Source organism: Leucoraja erinacea, chromosome 6, assembly GCF_028641065.1.
Source record: "Leucoraja erinacea ecotype New England chromosome 6, Leri_hhj_1, whole genome shotgun sequence".
NCBI classification, from domain to species: Eukaryota; Metazoa; Chordata; class Chondrichthyes; order Rajiformes; family Rajidae; genus Leucoraja; species Leucoraja erinaceus.
Genome location: NC_073382.1, coordinates 71659349 through 71681152, shown reverse-complemented (window position 1 = coordinate 71681152; position 21804 = coordinate 71659349). Strand labels below are relative to the sequence as shown.

General features: G+C 41.0%; 1 protein-coding gene across 1 annotated transcript; it reads left to right on the top strand.

The window, feature by feature from the left end:
* Positions 1 to 16052: 16052 nt before the first annotated feature.
* On the top strand, positions 16053 to 21569 carry LOC129698292 (collagenase 3-like). The gene is made up of 10 exons (XM_055637361.1): positions 16053 to 16891; positions 17083 to 17318; positions 17412 to 17560; positions 17657 to 17782; positions 17957 to 18118; positions 18843 to 18972; positions 19772 to 19902; positions 20454 to 20613; positions 20882 to 20985; positions 21112 to 21569. Exons 1-10 carry the CDS (start codon positions 16778 to 16780, stop codon positions 21213 to 21215), a joined length of 1416 nt encoding a protein of 471 aa, XP_055493336.1. The 5' UTR covers positions 16053 to 16777; the 3' UTR covers positions 21216 to 21569.
* The last annotated feature ends 235 nt before the right edge of the window (positions 21570 to 21804 follow it).

Sequence of the window (21804 nt, the reverse complement as noted above, 5' to 3'; positions counted from 1 at the left end):
GCAAGAATATTAACTAACAATACGCTATCTCCAAAATTTTACTTATCAAGGGGTAATAGGCAAGGGTGTGCCTTATCACCATTGCTATTTGCCCTTATGATAGAACCGCTGGCCGAAAGGATTAGAAATCACCCGAATATTCACGGATATAACAGTAAGGACTCAAAGAATAAAATTTCATTATACGCTGATGATATCCTTTTATATATTACTAATACACAAACGAGTATACCCACCTTATTAACACTAATTGAGGAATTCGGCTCTTTTTCAGGATATAGAATAAATTGGAATAAAAGCGAAATTATGTCTTTAAATCCACAGGATTCGAGACACTTACTAAAATTCCCCTTCAAAATTGCAACAGAAAAATTCAAGTACCTGGGTATTCAAATTACGAGAAGATACAAATCATTATTTAGTGCCAATTTTACACCACTATTAAATAAACTGAATGATACGATTAAATTTTGGAAAACGCTTCCACTCTCATTGATAGGTAGAATTAACGCTATAAAAATGACTTTCTTACCACAATTAATATATTTGTTTCAAGCGATCCCAATATATATTCCAAAATATTTTTTCAAAAAATTAGATTCCACTATCACTAATTTTATATGGGACTACAGAACACATAGAATTCAACGAAAGCATTTGTGCAAATCTAAAGAAGTTGGGGGTTTATCATTACCTAACTTTATATATTACTACTGGGCAGTGCATATTAAGAACATAATATACTGGCTGGATAGTTCCACTCAGCAGTTGGAGTGGATAAGAATGGAGAAAGAGGAGTGCTATCCGCACGATATAGGAACGATCCTGCTCTCACCGATAAAATTGAATAGTATAATATATAAGAAGAACCCAATTATTCACAATATAATAAGAATTTGGAAACAAATAAAAGTATCCTTGAAATTAAATAATTTATCAGTACTAACTCCACTATTGAACAACCCCGCATTCAAACCTTCTCTCATTGACAACACATATCAACAATGGGATAGACTGGGGATTAGGAAAGTAGGGGACATGTATGAAGTGGGCAAACTGTTATCATTTCAACAATTAAAATTAAAATTTAAATTGAAGGATAATCAATATTTTAAATATATACAAGTATGTGACTTTATGAAGAAATATACACATAGATTTCAAACTATATTTTTAGATCCTTTAGAAGAAGCAATGAATATTAAGGCTGATTCACAAAAATTAATATCATACTTTTATAATAATATATTAAATAGAGAATCACCCTCAACAGAAGCATTAAGGGAAGATTGGGAACAAGAGTTAATGATAAAGATCTCGAAGGATAGATGGGAAAAGTATTTGATGAATACACATAACTGTTCTATTAATGCAAGACATAATTTAATTCAATTCAAATTATTACATAGACTATATTATTCAAAAACGAGGTTGAATAAATTTTATCCAAACGTCTCTCCCAGATGCGATAAATGTTTGTTTCAAAACGCTAATATAACACACTCATTTGCTGGATGTACAAAGTTGAATAAATTTTGGAGTGATATATTTGATATATTTACAAAGATTTTCAAGTCAAGAATAGAACCTAAAACGGAATGGATTATATTTGGAATAATAGGAGAAGATACCAATTTAAATAAAGATCAAAATGTTTTTTTTAATTATGGGTTAATAATTGGAAAGAAATTGATACTTAAATTTTGGAAAAATACAACCACACCAACTGTTAAAATGTGGATTAGGAATATGATGGACATAGCACGCCTTGAAGAAATGAGACTCCGACTAATAGATAAATATGACCAATTCTTAAAGAGTTGGTCTCCTTTCATCGACTTTTTGGAATCATGTGATGCAGCGGTGCCGTAAGGATTGCTGATTTCAGTTCATGACGCGGATAGAGTTACATCTCCGAATACAGATTTGAAAAATTCTCTTTTAAGGGGCCTTCTCTTCTATTTCTACTTTCCACTTTCTCTCTTCCTTTTTTTATTTTTTATATACACACTTCACGTTTTTCTACTCTCTACCATCTATTTTTCCACTTTTTCCCCTTTCTATTGTTTTCTTTTTCTTGTTCTGCTTACTTCCTTCTTATAACATAAAACTAGAGGTTGTACATAGAATGGATTACGGTATTACATAGTTGGCACCTAAAATTAGGTGCCACTGTACTGTTTTGTGCTGTATTAACTTCTTATTTTAAGCAGCAACTTTATGGCCAATGTACTGCCCCATATTTTGAACTCAATTAAAACATACAGTAGCTGTAAAGGAGGACATAGCGTCACTTGGAGACTTAAGACTGAAAATGGATATTTTAGTAACCAAAGTTATCAATGTATAATTTTTTGTGTGTTGGAAAAAAATATATAGTGGCACAACTGGTAGACTTGCTGCCTCATACGCCAGCGATCTGTGTTCGATCCTGTCCTCCGGTACTGTCTGTGTTGAATTTGCCCATTCTCCCTGCAAGCGTGTGGGTTTCCTCCCACATCCCAAAGACGCATTGGCTTTGTAGGTTAACTTGTCTCTGTAAAATTGCTCCTAATGTGTAGGGAGTGGGTGAGGAAAGTGAGATAACAGAACTTGTGTGAATGGATAGATAAAAATGCTGGAGAAACTCAGCAGGTGAGGCAGTACCTATGGAGCGAAGGTAATAGGCGATGTTTCGGGTCGAGACCCTTCTTCAGATTGATGTCGGGGTTGGGGACACGAAGAAGAAAGGAAGGGGTGGAGACAGTAGGCTGTGGGAGAGCTGGGGATGGGAGGGGAAGGAGGGAGAAAGCAAGATTAGAGAAGTTAGAGAAGCCAATGCTCATACCGCTGGGGTGTAAACTACCCAAGCAAATATGAGGTTCTGCTCCTCAAATATGCGGTGAGCCTCACTCTGGCCATGGAGGAGGCCCAGGTCAGAAAGGTTGGATTTGGAATGGGAGGGGGAGTTGAAGTGCTGAGCCACCAGGAGATGGGGTTAGTTATTGCGAACTGAGTGGAGGTATTGTGCGAAGCAATCACCAAGCCTGCTTTTTTGTTTGGAAGTGGAAAGAAATAATAGAAATTGCATTCATTGCAACGTGTAAAATGATTTGAGACTGTATTATAATGTTGCTGAATGTCTTTGTGGTATATATCATGTCTTAATTTGTGAATATGTTTAGTTTGTGACTTTATTTGAAGCAGAAATATTATGTGAGTGTTTTATTGAGCATAATTCCGACTGGTAACTAAGCACTTCGTCTGAGCACATTATCGCACGTGTCATGCAAACCATCTTATGACCACCTAAACTGTAATTTGGCAACTTAAAAAACTGCCAAGGTTGCCCGGCTGACAACAGAGAAAAAAAGTTAAGTGAGAGCCCTGCAAGGTGTATAATATTTTTGACACTGTCATAGGCCTTTCTTACATATGCTGTCACAACGCACTGTAGTCTCTAAACAACCCTTCAGTACTTTTCCTTGCCTTCCATTTCAGAATAATAGAGTTTTAAGGCGATAACTCGACACTAGCACTGGCAATAAAAAAATAAATAAAAAGTGCAGCTTTCCAGCCCCTTATCGCATTGGCCACGCTCGGCTGCAAATCGGTGTCAATCTGGTGGACCATCTTCCTCTAGTCGTGGGGGTGGGGGATTGGGAGGAGCCTCACAAGTGGAACAGCCTAGGGCCTCTCTTCATCTAAATCTGCCCCTGCCTTCTAGATCAGCCTACTATACGGAATCTTTTTATATAGCTTTGTTGAAATCCATATAGACAATCTTATGCCCTCCCCTCATCAGCCTTCTTGGTTACTTCATCAAAGAAACTCAATCAAATTTATGAGATTCAACATCCCATGTACAAATCCATACTAAAAGCCCTGTCCCACGGTATGAGTTCATTCCAAGAGCTCTCCCGAGTTTGCCCTGATTCGAACATGGAGATTTACGGTAATGGCCACTCGTCGGTACTCGGGGCTCTCGTGGACATTTTTCAACATGTTGAAAATCTTCACGATTCTTCCCGTGCTTACTTGCCATTAGCGAGTCTTCCCGAGTACCTGCCGTTAGCAGTACGAGCCGCTAAGAGACGTCCCCGAGCTCCGACACACCCGCTACGTTCATTCTCCGTGCTTGCCATGAGTTTGATTTTTTTTTAACGGAGAGCTCTTGGAATGAACTCAAACCGTGGGACAGGGCTTTGACTGTCCCCAATCAACCCCTATCTTTCCAAATGAATGTATTCCTTAAACCCCTGTCTCATGGTGCGAGTCGACCCACGAGTGACCCCGAGTTTAAAACAAATTAAACAAGTGGTAATCACGTACAATTAACGTAGCGGGAATGTCAGAACTCGTGGACGTAACTTAGCGATTTGTGGCGCTAAAGGCAGGTACCCATGAAACTTGTTAACTCTTGAAAAATGTCAGACTTTTTCAACGTTTTCCATGAGTCAAATTTACTGTTGAAGTTAAACATTGTATGAACGTAGTGGCCCATGAGTTTACTGTAGTGATTCGTGAGTCTACAGTGGGCACTCTTTAACTCAGCGTACAGGCAGCATCTCTGGAGAGAAGGAAAGGGTGACGGGATGACATTTCCACATTTCTGCTGCGTCTTTGTGTTACTCCAGCACCGTGTGTTCACTTTTTGTCAACCAGCATCTGCCCTTTCCTGTGTATGACATTATTTGTATCCGTGGCAGTTGATTGTTGCTCCCTTCAGTTTCAATGGGGGACGGGACAGGACTGGTTGGGAGGGAAAGGTGGGGGTTGGGGGGGGAGGAGGGGAAGGGAGGGTGGTGGGTTTGGGTTGACTTAGTACGGGAGACAAGTGTACTGACTATGTGGGCAGACACTTTGGTAGTGATTGCCCATGGGGTTCACTGTCGAGGACTTCATAATGTAGAGAGCATTATAAACAGTGGAGCGATTAACCCTGGAAACGGGCGAGACTTCTTGGACCCAGGAAACTGAAGCAGGAATTTTCTTGAGGTTATTAACGACAGATAAATGGATGGGAAGGGTTTAGAGAGCTATGGGCAACATGCAGGCAAATAGGACTACACCAAGACGCCAACTTGGATGGCACGGCCAAGCTGGGCCGAAGGACCTGTTTCCGTGTTGTACAGCACCATGACTAAGGCCTATCCAGTGGGATGGGCATGTTTTCTATTTTTCCTTTCTAAAGATGCAGTGTATTTTGATGAATATTGCACACTGCAGACCAGAAGCGCCTTCAGTACCCAGAGAGAAGGGATGGGCAGGTTAGGTGAGCAGGAGAGTGGGGTTGTTTGCAGTTGCAGAGGGAGGAGGCAAGGGCGGTACAGTTCACAGTCTCAGCTCCTGCTCACCCAACGAGTGTGTGGACAAGGACGGGTGGCTTGATTGGGAGCCGCCCATGGTGTGGCAGAGCCGGCGTGCCCGCTGACTCCCATCCCCCCCCCCCCCACCCTGGTCTTTGGCCACGCTGGGAGAGAACCCCCGAGCACCTGCCCCAGGGGGACTGGCACTGTCCTGCTGGCATCGCCGATGTGAATACTGTGCGAAGCCCCCGCGCCCGGTGCAAGGGGCGGGGAGCTGGAGAGGGGAGGGAAGGGGTCACACACATGGCCGGGAAGCAGAGGGATGGGGGTGGCAACAGTGAGATGGAGAAAGACAGAAACACCCACAACAGTGCATGATCTCTCTCGCGTTATGGCGGGTGATTGTCACCTGCCCGCTGTTTCTGACGCTAAAGCCTTGGGATCGTTGCCCTTCATGTTGGCGTGGAGGGGGAGGGGGGTATTGTGCTGTTTGATTGCCCCCTGCTATCCCAGGGACAGGGGGACACAGCGGCTTTTGAGACTGGTGGGCAATCACTACCAAAGTGTCTGCCCACACAATCAGTACACCTCGCCAGCCAGCCCTCCTCGTTAGAGCGCAGAAGCGACATTTCCAAGAGAATGGTGGCAGAGGGCTGGGAGCAGGGCAGATGAGGCGCACCAAAGGAACAAACAAGTTGATGGCTGCAAGGGGCAGGTGGCAGAGGTCTTGTGCCCCAGTGAGGTAGACTGCTCTTCCTCCTGCTAATGCATACACAGAAAGAGAGAGATGAGAGCAGAGAATGATCCCAGCCTAGCTCTGGCACCAGATGGTGCGCATTTTCCCTATGTAGGTCATATCAATAGACGCGGCCGTTGAATTCTATCTTTAACTCAAAGCCGCAGGATGGAGCTGCCTTCTTTAACACTGTTGCTTCACCGCCTCCGCCTCGTTGTTGCACAATGGCAGCGAGTGCGGGGCCGAGATCCTGCCTAGTTTTTTTAAGTTCTGAAATTGAATAACTTTCAATACTGAATCAGAATATACTTCCTGTATGAGATGTTGTCCAGCTCCTCTATCTGATACTTAAAACAAGCCTTCATTCACGGTTGGCTCAAGAGTAACTCGGGAGAGGAACTTGGTAACTCAGGGGAGGAACTTGGTACATCGCAGAAATGAGAAGTAAACGGCAAACTTAGACGTACCCGTGGGAACTTGTTTAATCTTGTGAACATAAACTTGGAATCTCATAGACAAGCACAAGTGTGTTTTTTTTTCTTTCACTTGGGATCACTTGTGGTGGACTTGCACCGTGAGAAAGGGCCATTTCAGTATTTCAGTACCTCTCCAGTAACGTTTCTACTACACATGTTAGGCTTACTGGTCTACAGTTCCCATGAATTTCTTTGCAGCTTTGCTTAATGTGACACAACATTAGCCACTCTCCAGTTTTCTAGCACCTCACCTGTGTCTATCAATGATTCATAAATCGCAGCTAAGACTCCTGTAATTTATTCTCTAACTTCTTGCAGCGTCCCACAGTATCTGGTCAGGCCCAAGAGATTTATCTACTTTCATATGTCTCAGGACATTCAGCACATTCTCAACTGTGATACAGTCTATTCTCATGACATCTTTATTAACTTTCCCAAGTTCCCTTGTTTTCATGTCTTTCTGCAGGGTGAAAAACAAAGGAGAAATATTCATCTCTGTGCAACCTTCTTCACATAACACACATACAATCTCTTTGGATTTTCCTAGGTCTTACCTTCCACTCCCTTTTTGACCTCAGGATTTTGTGCTTATGTATGCTCCTCTGCTCCCTATATTCCTGGTTTTCACTTGATCCCAGTTGCTAGACATGACCCATGCTTCCTTATTTTTCCTGACCAGAGCCTCAATTTCTCTCATCAGCCACCATTCCTTACTCCTACCTGCTTTGCCCTTCACTCAAATGGGGGGATGCATACCTTGAAGTCACACCATGACTGTTAAATCTATCCTATTTTTCAGATGCCCCTTTGCCTACTGACAGTCAATTTTTGTAAGCTCCTGTCTTATAACAACAAAGTTGGCCTTCCCCCAATTTAAAACTTTAATTTGAGGACCTATATTTATTCATAATTATTTTAAAGCTAATAGAACTGTGGTCATTGGTCCCAAACAGCTTACCCATTGACACTTCAGTCACTTGCCCTGCCCAATTCCCTAAGAGTAGTTCAAGCATTATCGCCTGCCATATAAGGCTCTCTACATACTGCCCAAGGAAACTTTATTGAACACACTTGACAAATTCCACCCCACACAAGTCCTTGACACGATGGCAATCCCAGTCTATATTGAAAAAGTTAAAATCCTCTTCTGTGACAACCGTATTAATCTTGTTAATATCTGCAATGTCCCAGCACATATGATTCTCAAATTCCCATTGACTCTTTGAAGGTCTATAGTACAATCACTGCAAGGTGTTTATCCTCAGCTCCACCCTTATTATGTCACTGGATGATCTTTCAGCAAAGTCATCTTGGACTGTTGTGACGCTCTCCTTAATCAATAAAACAAGTCCCTGTCCTCTTTTGCCCCCACCTTGCTCTTTCTCATAACACCTGCTCATAGAACATTGAGCTACCAGTCCAGACCCTCCCAAAGCCATGATGGCTGTTACATCCTAGCCACATACCTACCCACGCCCTAAGCTGATCTGCCTTGCCTGTGAGGACTCAAGCAGTGCATAAAATTACATTGAATCCAACCGTCTAGCCATACCCTGCCATGCTCTTGTATCCTGCTCACTAGACTTGCTGTTTTTGACTAGTATACCAACTTCCAGCCTTTCACTAGCCTCACTCCTTCATTTGGATCCTATCCCCTGCAAACCAGTTTAAACCCTCCCTATTAGAAATCCTGCCCGCCAGGATATTGGTCCCTCTCCAGTTCAAGTGCAACCCATCTCCCTTGTACAGTTGATCTCTGCCCCAGGAGAGATACCGATGGTCCTAAAAGCCCTGCCCCCCTACACCATCTCCTCAACCACGCATTCATCCATCCTATCTTCCTATTCCTACCTTCACTACTATGTGGCACTGGGAGTAATTCAAAGATCCCTTGAGGATATACTGTTTAACCTTCTGCCTAACTACTTGTATTTACTCTGCAGGTCTTCATCCCTTTTTCAACCTACATAATCTGTACCAATGTGAGCTGCTACCTCACAGCGCCAGAGACCCTGGTTTGATCCTGACTTTGGTGCTATCTGTGTAACGGCATCTGGCTGTCCACCCTCCACCTTGAGAATATTCTACAATCTCTCCGAAACATTCTGGACACTGGCATCAGGAAGGCAATGCAGCATCCTGTTTGCTCCTGTCTGTCCCTCTAACTAACGAGTCTTCTATCACATTGCCCAGCCTGGTTTAACATACCCCATTGTGCCTGACTGCTGCTACTGCTTTCCCCAACCAGTTATCTCCCGCAACAGTATCCAAATGGTGTACTTGTTTCAGATTCCAGCACTCTGCCTATTACTATTCCTGGCAGTCAGCCATCTATTTTCTGCCTAGGCATGATCACAGTAACTCCTATCTTTGACAATCTCAACCCTCAGATGTTCAAGAAATTGCCCATCTAGTGCACCAATTCCCTACACATAAGGAGCTGAAACTAGACTAATTTCCCACAATTGTAATCCTCAGGGACAATGGAAGTCTCCCCGACTTCCCACATCCAGTAGGAGGAGCATACCAGTGTACTAACTGCCATCTCTGCAATACTAAGGCCTAAGGAAAAATTACACAGAAATTAAAAGCAAACCTTATCTTATCTTGCGGTCACACTCCGCTCAGCCTCCCGCCTGAAGCCTGATGAGTCAAAGCTGCAGCATTTACCCTCAATAGAGCACTTGCATCTCAATACAGCCTCTCCCAACATGGCCATGCTGCCAGTACCTGCTTTTCTTTCATACAGCACGAGCTGCAGTCACTCCCAGACACTAATGGCTGCATTTTATATCTCCTGCTGTTCCTCCTCTCAGCTGCTCACTCAACGGTGAAACTGAACCTGGGTTCTTGAAAACAGTTTATTTTTAAATCTTCCATGCTGCTCCTCTCAGTTAATCTTACATTTTGAATGAGGGGGCATAGTTACCAGATTAGAGGGTAGTCATTGAAAAACTTGCAGGGGATCACTACCCCTGGATGTCATAGAGTCTGAGTGAATGAAATCAGATCCTTCAGCCCAACTTTCACATGCTGACCAAGAAGCCCCATCTACACTAATACCACTTGCCCACATAAACTCCCAAACTCCGACTCAGCACCTCTCTCCCTCCCTTCAGCATCTTCATTAAAACCCAACACCTTGGTCAGGTTTCGTTACGTATTTGAATCGGTCCTTCTGCAGCTCACTGTCAAAAATATATATTTTTAAATTTGATAATGTACTTGAAATCATTAAGGCAGGTTTTGCTACAATAAATTTAACTTGTCAACCACAAAATCAAATCATTTCCTTTCTCTTCTTTTATACAACCAAATGTGATAACTCATTTGCATAAAATAAACTTTTAGCAATGAGAAGGTAAAATAAACTATGTATCTGCTTTGCTGCTGTTTGTGATGGTTGAATACAACAATAAACCATCTGTGTGCCTCTTAAAGCTTTCATCGGATCGCATGATATTTTTTGAATGTCATCAGCATTCCCATCAGAATGATTTGGTTGATATGCTGGCTATTTATAGCGGAGCTTGTAGAAACAGGCTTTGGTTTCAGTGATTGTGTGGTCGCAGTGACATCATGCAATGCTGAAGTGTACACTGATAAGGTCTGATTGCTTTTGGGAAAAAGGAAATAATTTCTTTAGGGACTTCCCCACAATGATTAATTCCACACAATCTATGTTTAATCAACAGGTTCAAAAACAACCCGACTGAGGTTTCAGTGCAATTTCCTACATTTTCTTCTCATACATTTTCTTCAAATTATAATTTTAAAAGTCAAGATTACAGATTTTCATGCAAAACATGTGGAACATGGAATTTTCACTATTTTTCCCAACCACAAAAATGAAGGGTCCTGACCTAAAATGTCACCTGTCCATTCCCTCCATAGATGCTGCTTGACCCACTGAGTTACTCCAGTAATTTGTGTTTTTCCCATGTTTTCAGCAACTGCAAGTTCTTGTGACTCCAAATTGCAATTTGTAATAGCATGCAAGAGCAAACTCAAAATCAATTCAAATGAAGCAAAGAAAAAAATTATGAATCTGTAGCCCAGTAAAGAAATCAACTAAAAGCAGACATCCCAAATATAAGGGTGATCGAAAGCAACTGAAGTATACTTAATTAAAAAAGAAACAGATCACGTTGCCGTTTTAGGTTGGTTGGGTTGGGTTAATTTCAAACTGGAACATTTTTCCTGGGGCGAACAATATGCATTTGCATTTGATGCTACATATCCCTGCCTTCACCTGCATATGTTCACACATCACATCCTCATTTTCCTTGCAGAAAAAAATCATTTAAAAAGTACACCAATACCAGTATTATGTTTGTAGCTGTGTATCAAATATGTTTATTCACAATATTAATTTTGAAGCCTCTCCCCTGCTACTGTCATCTGTTAAATAGTAACAGCTCCAAGTTAAGGGTGCATTTAATGAACTACTTATTGAATATTCTTTGTTCCTTACCTCCTCCAGCCCTCATCCCCTCTGACCAATTATTTTGCCAATACAGGCAGTCCACAGTTCACATAAGAACTGTCTTCCTGAGAACTGTCTTTCAGAAATCTGGGTTTTCTATAACTATCTATATCATGTCAACCCTACATACATTTGCTATAATTCTTTCATTCCATTCAATAATCCCCCTAATGCTACCATAACTAACCTAATGGAATATATACTGTACCTGGTCATTAATGAATACCATGAAACATGTTATTGTTATTACTACAAGCTTTACGAATATAAACAGTGGCACGAGTGGTAGAGCTGCTACCTCACAGCGCCAGAGACCGTGGTTTGATCCTGACTTTGGTGCTATCTGTGTGGAGATGTCACGTTCTCTGTGCAATCGCGTGGGTTTTCTCTGGGTGCTCCAGTTTCCTCCCACACCCCAAAGACATGTGGGTCTGTAGATTAATTGGCCTCTGTAAAATCGCCCCTAGTGTGTAGGGAGTGGATGTGAAGATGGAATAACATAGAAATACTGTGAATAGATGATTGATGCTTAGCATGGGCTCAGTGGGCTGAGGGCGTAGGAAACAACTGCAAATACTGGTTTAAATCGAAGGTAGACACAAACTGCTGGAGTAACTCAGTGGGACATTCTCGCTAAATTACTCCAGCAGTTTGTGTCTACCAGTGGGTTGAATGGCCTGGTTCCATGCTATATTTCTCTAAGCTCTATGGGGTAATTTGCATAGTCAGATTTTTGTAAATTAGGTTATTCATTACTTTGGAAGTCCAGATTCAGATTAGCGTATTGTCATATACATCAGACTTCTTGTGAGATGAGATTTCTTGTTCACATGAAGCTCATTGAGGAAACAGCATGCCTAAAGCAGCACCAACTTCAATAATAAATAAAATGATGAGTGCAAAACAGCAGAATGGTGCAAGATTGTACCGGATTCTGAAATAGTGCAGAAAAACATTAAAATGCAATATCACTGGCGATATATTTGATGTCTCCTGGCCTAATTCTTATATTGAAGTTTTAATCCTCATAATGTTTATTTCAAAGAATTTGCATAAGATTTATTCAGTTGCTGATGATAAGGCGAATTCAAACCAAGAAATAGATCAGCCTACATTGCCCGTATAATCTTTAATGAATAAGGCAAACAAAACTGCACGGTACTCACAATTCTCACCAATTGTAGCAACACACTCCCATATCCCTTACATCTAAACTTCAACACTCTCACGAGAGAGCCTGATACATCAGTTGTCTTCATAACCAAAAATTCTGAATACCTAACAACCAAACAACGACAGGCCCCATCAATTAACTCTGCTTTTTGCATCGTGAAAGAACTCTGGCAATTTTTTCTGATAGGTCACCTCCTTCTGCCTTCCACCTTATTCTATTTTCCATCTATCTCGTGCCTTGCCTTTTACAAATTGTTTACTTTGCTCTTCCCATTCCTCTCCCTTTTCTGTACCCATTGCGTTGAAATACTGAAGGGCTTGAAAATTTCTGAAATTTTATTTTTTATTTTCAAAATGGTAATGCTTTTCTTTTCTTTCATTTTAGAGTTGTATTTGACTCACCAATGGACCCAGATGCATGGTTCAGAACATCTTTTCACAAGTATTGAAATGGATGAAAAAATATCAGGGCCCGAATTTTTCCTGCATTTAGTCCGAATCTATTGGAGAAGTTCTAATTTCTGCTATACGTAGATACACCTTTCTGGCAGCAAATTACTTTCAACATTTTAAGTTGAGGCAATTTTGATACCAACGTCGTCATTTTTAATTGACTGGCATTTAGATGATGGGAAGTATTCTTGAGAGTTAGAGACGAAAGAAGGAGATGTCAGGCAAGCTGATTCAGTGCGATGCTTGCAGTATGTGGGAGGTCAAGGACACCTCTGGTGCCTCTGACTGCTACAAATGCGAGGAGTGCATCCAGGTAGAGCTCCTGAAGTACTGTGTTGGGGAACTGGAGAAGCAAGTGGATGACTTCCGGTTCGTCCGAGAAACGGAGTCGTTCCTCGACGTCCTACAGTAAGATTGTTACACCTAAGGTACTGGAAGAGAGAAGGTGGGAGACAGTGAGAAAGGGAGGGAAGCATGGAATGCCAACGTCCCCGGATGTTGTACCTCTTGTGAACAGGTTCACCCACTTAGAAGCTGTCGGGACAGAAGACGTATTTACACTGAGCGGCGGACTGGCTTGCGATACGAATAGGGCTGTTGAGCCAAAACCAAAAAGGCCTAAGGCAGGCAACGCTATTGTAGTGGGAGACTCCATTGTGAGAGGTACGGACAGGGGTTTATGCGGCAACAGACGGGATGCGAGGGTGTTGTGCTGCCTTCCTGGTGCCAGGATCCAGGATGTCACGGACAGAGTGCAGAAAATCCTCAAGGGCGAAGGTGAACATCCGGAAGTGGTAGTGCATGTCGGCACAAATGATGTCGGAAAGAAGGGGATGAATATTCTGCAGCGTGACTTTAGAGAGCTCGGAAAAATGCTGAAAAGCAGGACCTCCAGGGTTGTTATCTCCGGTTTGCTTACAGTTCCTCGTGCTGGCAAGAGCAGGAACAGGGAGATACGGGACCTGAACGTGTGGCTGAGGAACTGGTGCACGGGGCAGGGATTTAGATTCTTAGATCACTGGGATCTGTTTTGGGGTAAGGGGGAACTGTACAAAAGGGACGGATTGCATCTTAACAGGTGTGGGATCAGCATTCTGGCAGGCAGGTTTGCCACTGCTACACGGGTGGTTTTAAACTGAATAAGGGGGGTGGGGTGTCGAATGGGATAGTGGAGGAAGGAGTTAAAGGGAAAGGGTTTCTTAAATGTGTGAGCGTAGAGGCAGAGGGGTGTGAAATGAGGGTAGAAGCAATAGGTAGCAAGGTGAAAAGTAAAAGTGGCAGGCCGGCAAATCCAGGGCAAAAATCAAAAAGGGCCACTTTTCAGCATAATAGTATAAGGGGTAAGAGTGTTGTAAAAACAAGCCTGAAGGCTTTATGTCTCAATGCAAGGAGCATTCGTAATAAGGTGGATGAGTTGAATGTGCAGATAGCTATTAATGACTATGATATAGTTGGGATCACGGAGCCATGGCTCCAGGGTGACCAAGGCTGGGAGCTGAACATCCAGGGATATTCAATATTCAGGAGGGATAGACAGAAAGGAAAAGGAGGTGGGGTAGCGTTGCTGGTTAGAGAGGAGATTAACTCAATAGAAAGGAAGGACATTAGCTTGGAGGATGTGGAAATCGATATGGGTAGAGCTGCAAAACACTAAGGGGCAGAAAACGCTAGTGGGAGTTGTGTACAGGCCACCTAACAGTAGTAGTGGAGTTGGGGATGGCATCAAACAGGAAATTAGAAATGCGTGCAACAAAGGTAAAACTATTATAATGGGTGACTTCAATCTACATATAGATTGGGTGAATCAAATTGGCAAGGGTGCTGAGGAAGAGGATTTCTTGGAATGTATACGGGATAGTTTTCTAAACCAACATGTAGAGGAACCAACGAGAGAGCAGGCTATTCTAGACTGGGTATTGAGTAATGAGGAAGGGTTAGTTAGCAGTCTTGTTGTGCGTGGCCCCTTGGGCAAGAGTGACCATAATATGGTTGAGTTCTTCATTAGGATGGAGAGTGACATCGTTAATTCAGAAACAAGGGTCCTGAACTTAAAGAAAGGTAACTTTGAGGGTATGAGACGTGAATTGGCCAAGATAGACTGACGATTGATTCTTAATGGGTTGACAGTGGATATGCAATGGAAGGCATTTAAAGACTGCATGGATGAACTACAACAATTGTCCATCCCAGTTTGGCAAAAAAATAAATCAGGGAAGGTAGTGCATCCGTGGATAACAAGGGAAATCAGGGATAGTATCAAAACAAAAGATGAAGCGTACAAATTAGCCAGAAAAAGCAGCCTACCAGAGGACTGGGAGAAATTCAGAGACCAGCAGAGGAGGACAAAGGGCTTAATTAGGAAAGGGAAAATAGATTATGAAAGATAACTGGCAGGGAACATAAAAACTGACTGCAAAAGCTTTTATAGATATGTGAAGAGAAAAAGATTAGTTTAAACAAATGTAGGTCCCTTGCAGTCAGAAACGGGTGAATTAATCATGGGGAACAAGGACAATTGAATAACTACTTTGGTTCTGTCTTCACTAAGGAAGACATAAATAATCTGCCGGAAATAGCAGGGGACCAGGGGTCAAATGAGATGGGGGGAACTGAGTGAAATCCAGGTTAGCCGGGAAGTGGTGGTAGGTAAATTGAATGGATTAAGGCCGATAAATCCCCAGGGCCAGATAGGCTGCATCCCAGAGTACTTAAGGAAGTAGCCCCAGAAATAGTGGATGCATTAGTGATAATTTTTCAAAACTCTTTAGATTCTGGAGTAGTTCCAGAGGATTGGAGGGTAGCTAATGTAACTCCACTTTTTAAAAAGGGAGGGAGAGAGAAAATGGGGAATTACAGACCAGTTAGTCTAACGTCGGTAGTGGGGAAACTGTTAGAATCAGTTATTAAAGATGGGATAGCAGCACATTTGGAAAGTGGTGAAATCATTGGACAAAGTCAGCATGGATTTATGAAAGGTAAATCATGTCTGACGAATCTCAGATAATTTTTTGAGGATGTAACTAGTAGAATGGATAAGGGAGAACCAGTGGATGTGTTATATCTGGACTTTCAGAAGGCATTCGATAAGGTCCCACATAAGAGATTAGTATACAAACTTAAAGCACATGGTATTGGGGGTTCAGTATTGATGTGGATAGAAAACTGGTTGGCAGACAGGAAGCAAAGAGTAGGAGTAAACGGGTCCTTTTCACAATGGCAGGCAGTGACTAGTGGGGTACCGCAAGGCTCAGTTCTGGGACCCCAGCTATTTACGATATATATTAATGATTTGGATGAGGGAATTGAATGCAACATTTCCAAGTTTGCGGATGACACGAAGCTGGGGGGCAGTGTTAGCTGCGAGGATGATGCTAGGAGGCTGCAAGGTGACTTGGATAGGCTGGGTGAGTGGGCAAATGCTTGACAGATGCAGTATAATGTGGATAAATGTGAGGTTATCCACTTTGGTGGCAAAAACAGGAAAGTAGATTATTATCTGAATGGTGCCGATTAGGAAAGGGGGAGATGCAACGAGACCTGGGTGTCATGGTACACCAGTCATTAAAAGTAGGCATGCAGGTGCGGCAGGTAGTGAAGAAGGCGAATGGTATGTTAGCATTCATAGCAAAAGGATTTGAGTATAGGAGCAGGGAGGTTCTACTGCAGTTGCACAGGGTCTTGGTGAGACCACACCTGTAGTATTGCGTACAGTTTTGATCTCCTAATCTGAGGAAAGACATTCTTGCCATAGAGGGAGTACAGAGAAGGTTCACCAGACTGATTCCTGGGATGTCAGTACTTTCATATGAAGAAAGACTTTCCTAAATTAACAACTCTCTGAGATACATATTAAATAAAAAATGAACTCTTCCCTATCTCTAAATATAACTGAGAGTGAAGCATTCCTCCACGCTTCCCACTTCTGTTATTGGTCACACATGTCATGTCATAAGAGTTACAACATCGACAAGAAGGTGCAGAGTTTTCACGCCTCCAGCTGCAAGATAACGGGTACGTTGGCCTCAAAACCACAAACAACGAAACAAATATTACTCATATCCTGCACATTGGGCATTGTACAATAATGTAAGACACCTAATCATCCCTATAAAACTCAGTCCGGACAGAGAGACTCAGTTCACTTCAAGACGCCGAGATCCTGAAGATGAAGTGCTTCAAGATCCCCGTTGTCATTGTGTTATTTCATCTTGCGCTTAGTTTAAGTGCACCCGTCAACGATACGAAACGGTTTAGCAAAAACGACTGGGATCAATGCCGGGTATGGTCAGAAATATATCCAAAAACAATGTTTATGTTCAATGTATAAAACCAGTAATCAATTTCATATATAAAACAGCGCAATGACAAACGTAATTGCCTCCGCGCGTTGAAGGTACCGTCGTACAGGTAACAATATGTATACATTAGAAACTGTACCTGTTGTAAGTTGTCTTACCTTTTTTGGTCCAGAATTACCTCAAACGATTTTACAACATGACCGAACCCAAATTGAGAACGTCCGACTCCGGGCTTCAGGATAAGATTAGAGAAATGCAAGAATTCTTTGGTCTGCAAGTGACTGGGAGCTTGAACCGCGACACTATGGAAATGATGGAGAAACCCCGTTGCGGGGTCCCAGATACGGCGCAGCTCACTAAGTCCTCACTCAGACGTTCTCGGTGGCCGCAGAGGAGAATCACCTACAGGTACAAGCCTTCGCTGAGGCGGCGGGAACGTTGGCATTTCGTATAGAGGAATCCAAAAGTAACCCATGTGCTCCCTTCCTTCTTGTCTGACAGAATCAGGAATTACACGCCGGATCTGGACAGACGAGAGATAGACACCGCTATTGCCCTGGCCTTTAAAGCCTGGAGCGATGTTACTCCTCTGACCTTTGTCAGACTGAACACAGGAGTGGCTGATATCATGATATTGTTCGCTGCACGTAGTGAGTTCAGCCATTCACCAATTCCTGCCCATTTTTGCCATGGTGGACATGTACTGTGTTTGTGACACTTACCCTTCCTATGTTCTCCATTGCCAGGTCACGGGGACGGTAACCCGTTCGATGGCAGCAGTGGGACTCTGGCTCATGCGTTTTTCCCTGGATCGGGCATCGGTGGCGATGCTCACTTTGATGAAGATGAAAAGTGGACATTGTCCAGAGCCGGTAAATAAGTTACAGACTCTAAAGATTTAACTTACTTTCTAAAAAAAAAGCTATGATCCCCATATTTAATTTAATAACATAAAAAATGAAGAAGTTGTGGAATTAAATATTTTATAATGTCAATTATTATGAAATGTTGAAAGTTAAACCCAATTGTGTTCCTCGCCCTAACAGGAATCAACTTGTTCCTCGTTGCGGCTCATGAATTTGGTCATTCACTGGGTCTGGAGCACTCGAACGATAGATCTGCTCTTATGTTCCCCACCTATTCGTATGTCAATACCAATGGGTATCGCCTCCCAGCCGACGATGTCAGACGAATCCAGGCCTTGTATGGTACATTGAAAATATTTTTAATGTTTACTGTTCGTGATCCTTATAATGTTTCCGTGCTTCACTTATTGGGGAAGAGCACAAAGTCTTCAGAAAATCAAAATGTAGATTAAAGCAAATTACTTAGAGGGCTTCACATGCACCTTTCTAAATGTATTTTAAATGTTGTTTTTGCATCTGCCATTTCGGATAAAAGTGTGCTAACAATTGGGTTCTGGACATATGTCTTTTCCTGGTAAAATGGTAACTTGGTCCTACCATCAGACAGATTATTAATACATTAACATTACAGATATTTCAGAGCCTGATACAAAATCCCAAAGTTGCTCAGAATTCTGAACAAACCATAAAATGCAGCCCTTCCTCATTGAATGCTGGTGATTCAATTAGAACAACATACACATTTCTTTCTGAAAGTGCCAGTGTGGATTACCATTTACTTAGATCACCAGAATTTGAACGATAATAAAACGGTGCCCTGAGTGATGAACATTTCAGAATACAATCATTAATTGAATCTTACAGTATTTGGAGTCCAATCTGCCCATTGGCCTACTGCTATTTTCCCTCATCCTTTGAAATTTGCAACAATGTTTTCCGGTGACAAAACCGAGACGTTAGCATTATCCTGGTGCATTAACCATTAAGATGACCTAATTCACTTCAAGATTAATTCTTGCTGCTCATCTACCACCTTAACATGAACAATATATTTTCTGTATTTTAGGAGCTCGTGAAAAACCAATACCAACACAACCCCAGCCAAAACCAACCAATCCTTCCGATAGATGTGATCCCCAAATGTCATTTGATGCTATTACCAGTTCACGTGGTGAACTCTGGTTCTTTAAAGACGGGTATGGATGACATTTCTGTTTCTATTTTATGCTATGTATCCCATTGCAGATATTTTCAAATGTTCACTTACCTATTATGGCCATTAGCAATCCCGCCAGTTTAGTGGGTTAGTATATTCTGAAATATTATATCACTATATACTAGAAGGAACAGGTAGCATTTCATATTGCTAATCTGACTGAGACCATTGGGGTTGCTGGCAAGCAAACATGAGTAACTCATGAAAGAAATTGATAGACAAGGAATACTTTTTGTTATGTCTAATTCTGGTGGCATGACCTCACAGGTTGCTGGGATGATTTGCAGGAATGAATCAGGGAGCCACGCAATTATGAAAGCTAAAATATCTTTCATTTATTGCAAATGAGGAGTTTGATTTTCAAAGATAATAACAATAAAAAGAAGTGCAGAAAAACATTATTTTGCATCATAGGAAGTCTAATGTATATGTTAGATCTTTTTTTAAATCAAGATGCTGTAATGAAAATGTATATTTGAAGACTTATATATACATTATCACAAAAAGGATGGCACAGTGGTACGGCAGTAGTTAAACCTGATGTCGGGGAAAGAATTGGAGGGGGGTGGGATTACAAATTGATGTAGATTCAGGGAATTGAACAGTTTAATTCAACCTGGTAAGGAAAGATAGGTTAAAAAACAATGCAGCCCTTTTATTGAAATACTGATGAAATTGTTTTACTTTCATGGCTGATAAAAGGTTTTGTACATTCCATTACTTGTTATTCTGGAATAAAGAGATAAAATAAATGATAAAAGCGACCTTCTCTTGTTTAGAACTGTGTGGCGAAAACAACCTCGGCGCCCAGATGTGACATCCAGTCCAATCAAGAATATTTTTCCAAACATTCAGTCAGTTGACGCTGCGTTTGAACTAAAGGATAAAGATCTTGTCATTCTCTTCAAAGGTTCGTGAGTTTTTGATTATTGTAAATGGAAATGCATAAATACCCGCCAGTTGGCAACAAACGGGGACTGCGCATGAACGATTTTCCTTTCACCTTGCATAATGCCGCGCTGAATGGCTTGAAGTGCTTTTGGAGAAGAGAAAGAGGCAAGTCTGGGGTCATCTTTTGACAGACCACTAACAATATCAGACTTTAAGAAATATAAGCAAAAGTGGGTCGTTTGTTTACACGCCTGCTCTGCCATTCATTAAAATCATCTTTAACCTTCAATCTCAATACCATATCCCTGCACTAAATCAATGTCCCTTTAGATCTGCACAATTAAAAATCATATTATAAGGCATTCCTATGGTAGACCATGGTCAATACAAATTATGGACAAAACATTAACATTATCTATTTAACCAATTGAAGATAAATTTGCCTCCCTTGAATTTTCTGATAATTAAAATGAAGTTGGTAACAGAAAACTGCAAATCCACTTCTTAACTTTGGAGCAATATTTGACATTAATCCCATGTCTTAACTAACCTACTGTTAATATTTAACAGGATCACAGTACTTTTTAATTAGAGGACTCAGAATGTTATCACGGTATCCCAGGAGCATCCATTCGATTGGATTTCCAAACTCTGCTACACATATCGATGCTGCCCTGTATATCAAGGAGAGAAAAAAAGCATTATTCTTTATTGGAGAAAAATATTGGAGGTATGTAGCAGTATTATTCTATAGTGTTTCACTGTGAAATTAAAAAAAATATGTTCAGAATCCCATCAGTCTTACTAAGAATGCTAAATTTAAAAACAAACTTTAATGGAACTATCTACATTAATAGGTCTGTCTGACTATTTAATAGGATGCAGAAATGAAAATTGTATATATTATGCAAATAGTGCCAATTTCTAAAACATGCTTGCAAGACACCTTGACTTTGACATCGATTTGAAATAGCTGCATTTATTCTCTTTCTGTTTAGTTATAATCTGAGGAGAGGACGCATGGATAGAGGCTACCCAAGAAGAATAAACAATGACTTTCCTGGAATAGGGAATAAAGTAGATTCAGCAATTCAAAATTCTGGTATGAAATGAAAAATAATGGATGGGTGAAATAATCAAAACTTACCAAAACATTGATGTGATTTACATTTATATTCCATAATTTAATGCTGTATTCATTCAAAGTTGTTTCTTTTATTTTGTCTAGGCTTCCTCTACTTATCGAATGGACCAATACAATATGAATATGACTACAGAAATAAACGGGTTGTTCGTGTTTTGAAAACATCCAGCTGGCTAAATTGTAATTAATTAACAAGAAGTATTTGCCTTAAGAACTGCCCAATATTTAACAGAGCAGTGTATTCTTTCAAACCAGGCAAATTTTAAAATTGATTTTTATTTGTTATGGAAAAGATCATTGTGGTTTTGCTAATTAACATTTCTGGGTACATAAATGGATTATATTTTCTAACATTTTAAAAAAAAGTCAGTGATGATTAATCTTGTTTTCTGATGTGAAATATACAAAGTACAATTTAGAATTATACAAAAATATGGATTGAAGTTGCTTAGAATGTATGTCTGCAGTATTATTATGCCTGATCTCCATCATTTGAATACCAATAAAGAACTGCTTCATATCATTTGAAGTTTATTCAATTATTTGCAGAACAATTGTTCACAACGTGTAGTTTTCACAACCAGTAGTCCGGTTCGATAGGTTTTATATCTTAATTACTTAAAAGTCTACTTCTTATTTTTCTAAATCATTTACAATTTAAAGCATAATTCTTGGATCAAGGGAGAAGAAAATGAAAAATCTTGAAGAGAATATACTGTGTTTTAGTTTTCTCTCTTTTGTACCATCACACATCAGTTTACTTAAGGACACTTTCAG

Coding starts and splice junctions, on each gene's coding strand:
- LOC129698292 (XM_055637361.1), top strand. CDS start 16,778: ATGAAGTGCTTCAAGATCCCCGTTGTCATTGTGTTATTTCATCTTGCG. Junction 18,119..18,842: donor ACGAATCCAGGCCTTGTATG/GTACATTGAAAA, acceptor TCTGTATTTTAG/GAGCTCGTGAAAAACCAATA. Junction 19,903..20,453: donor TCTTGTCATTCTCTTCAAAG/GTTCGTGAGTTT, acceptor AATATTTAACAG/GATCACAGTACTTTTTAATT.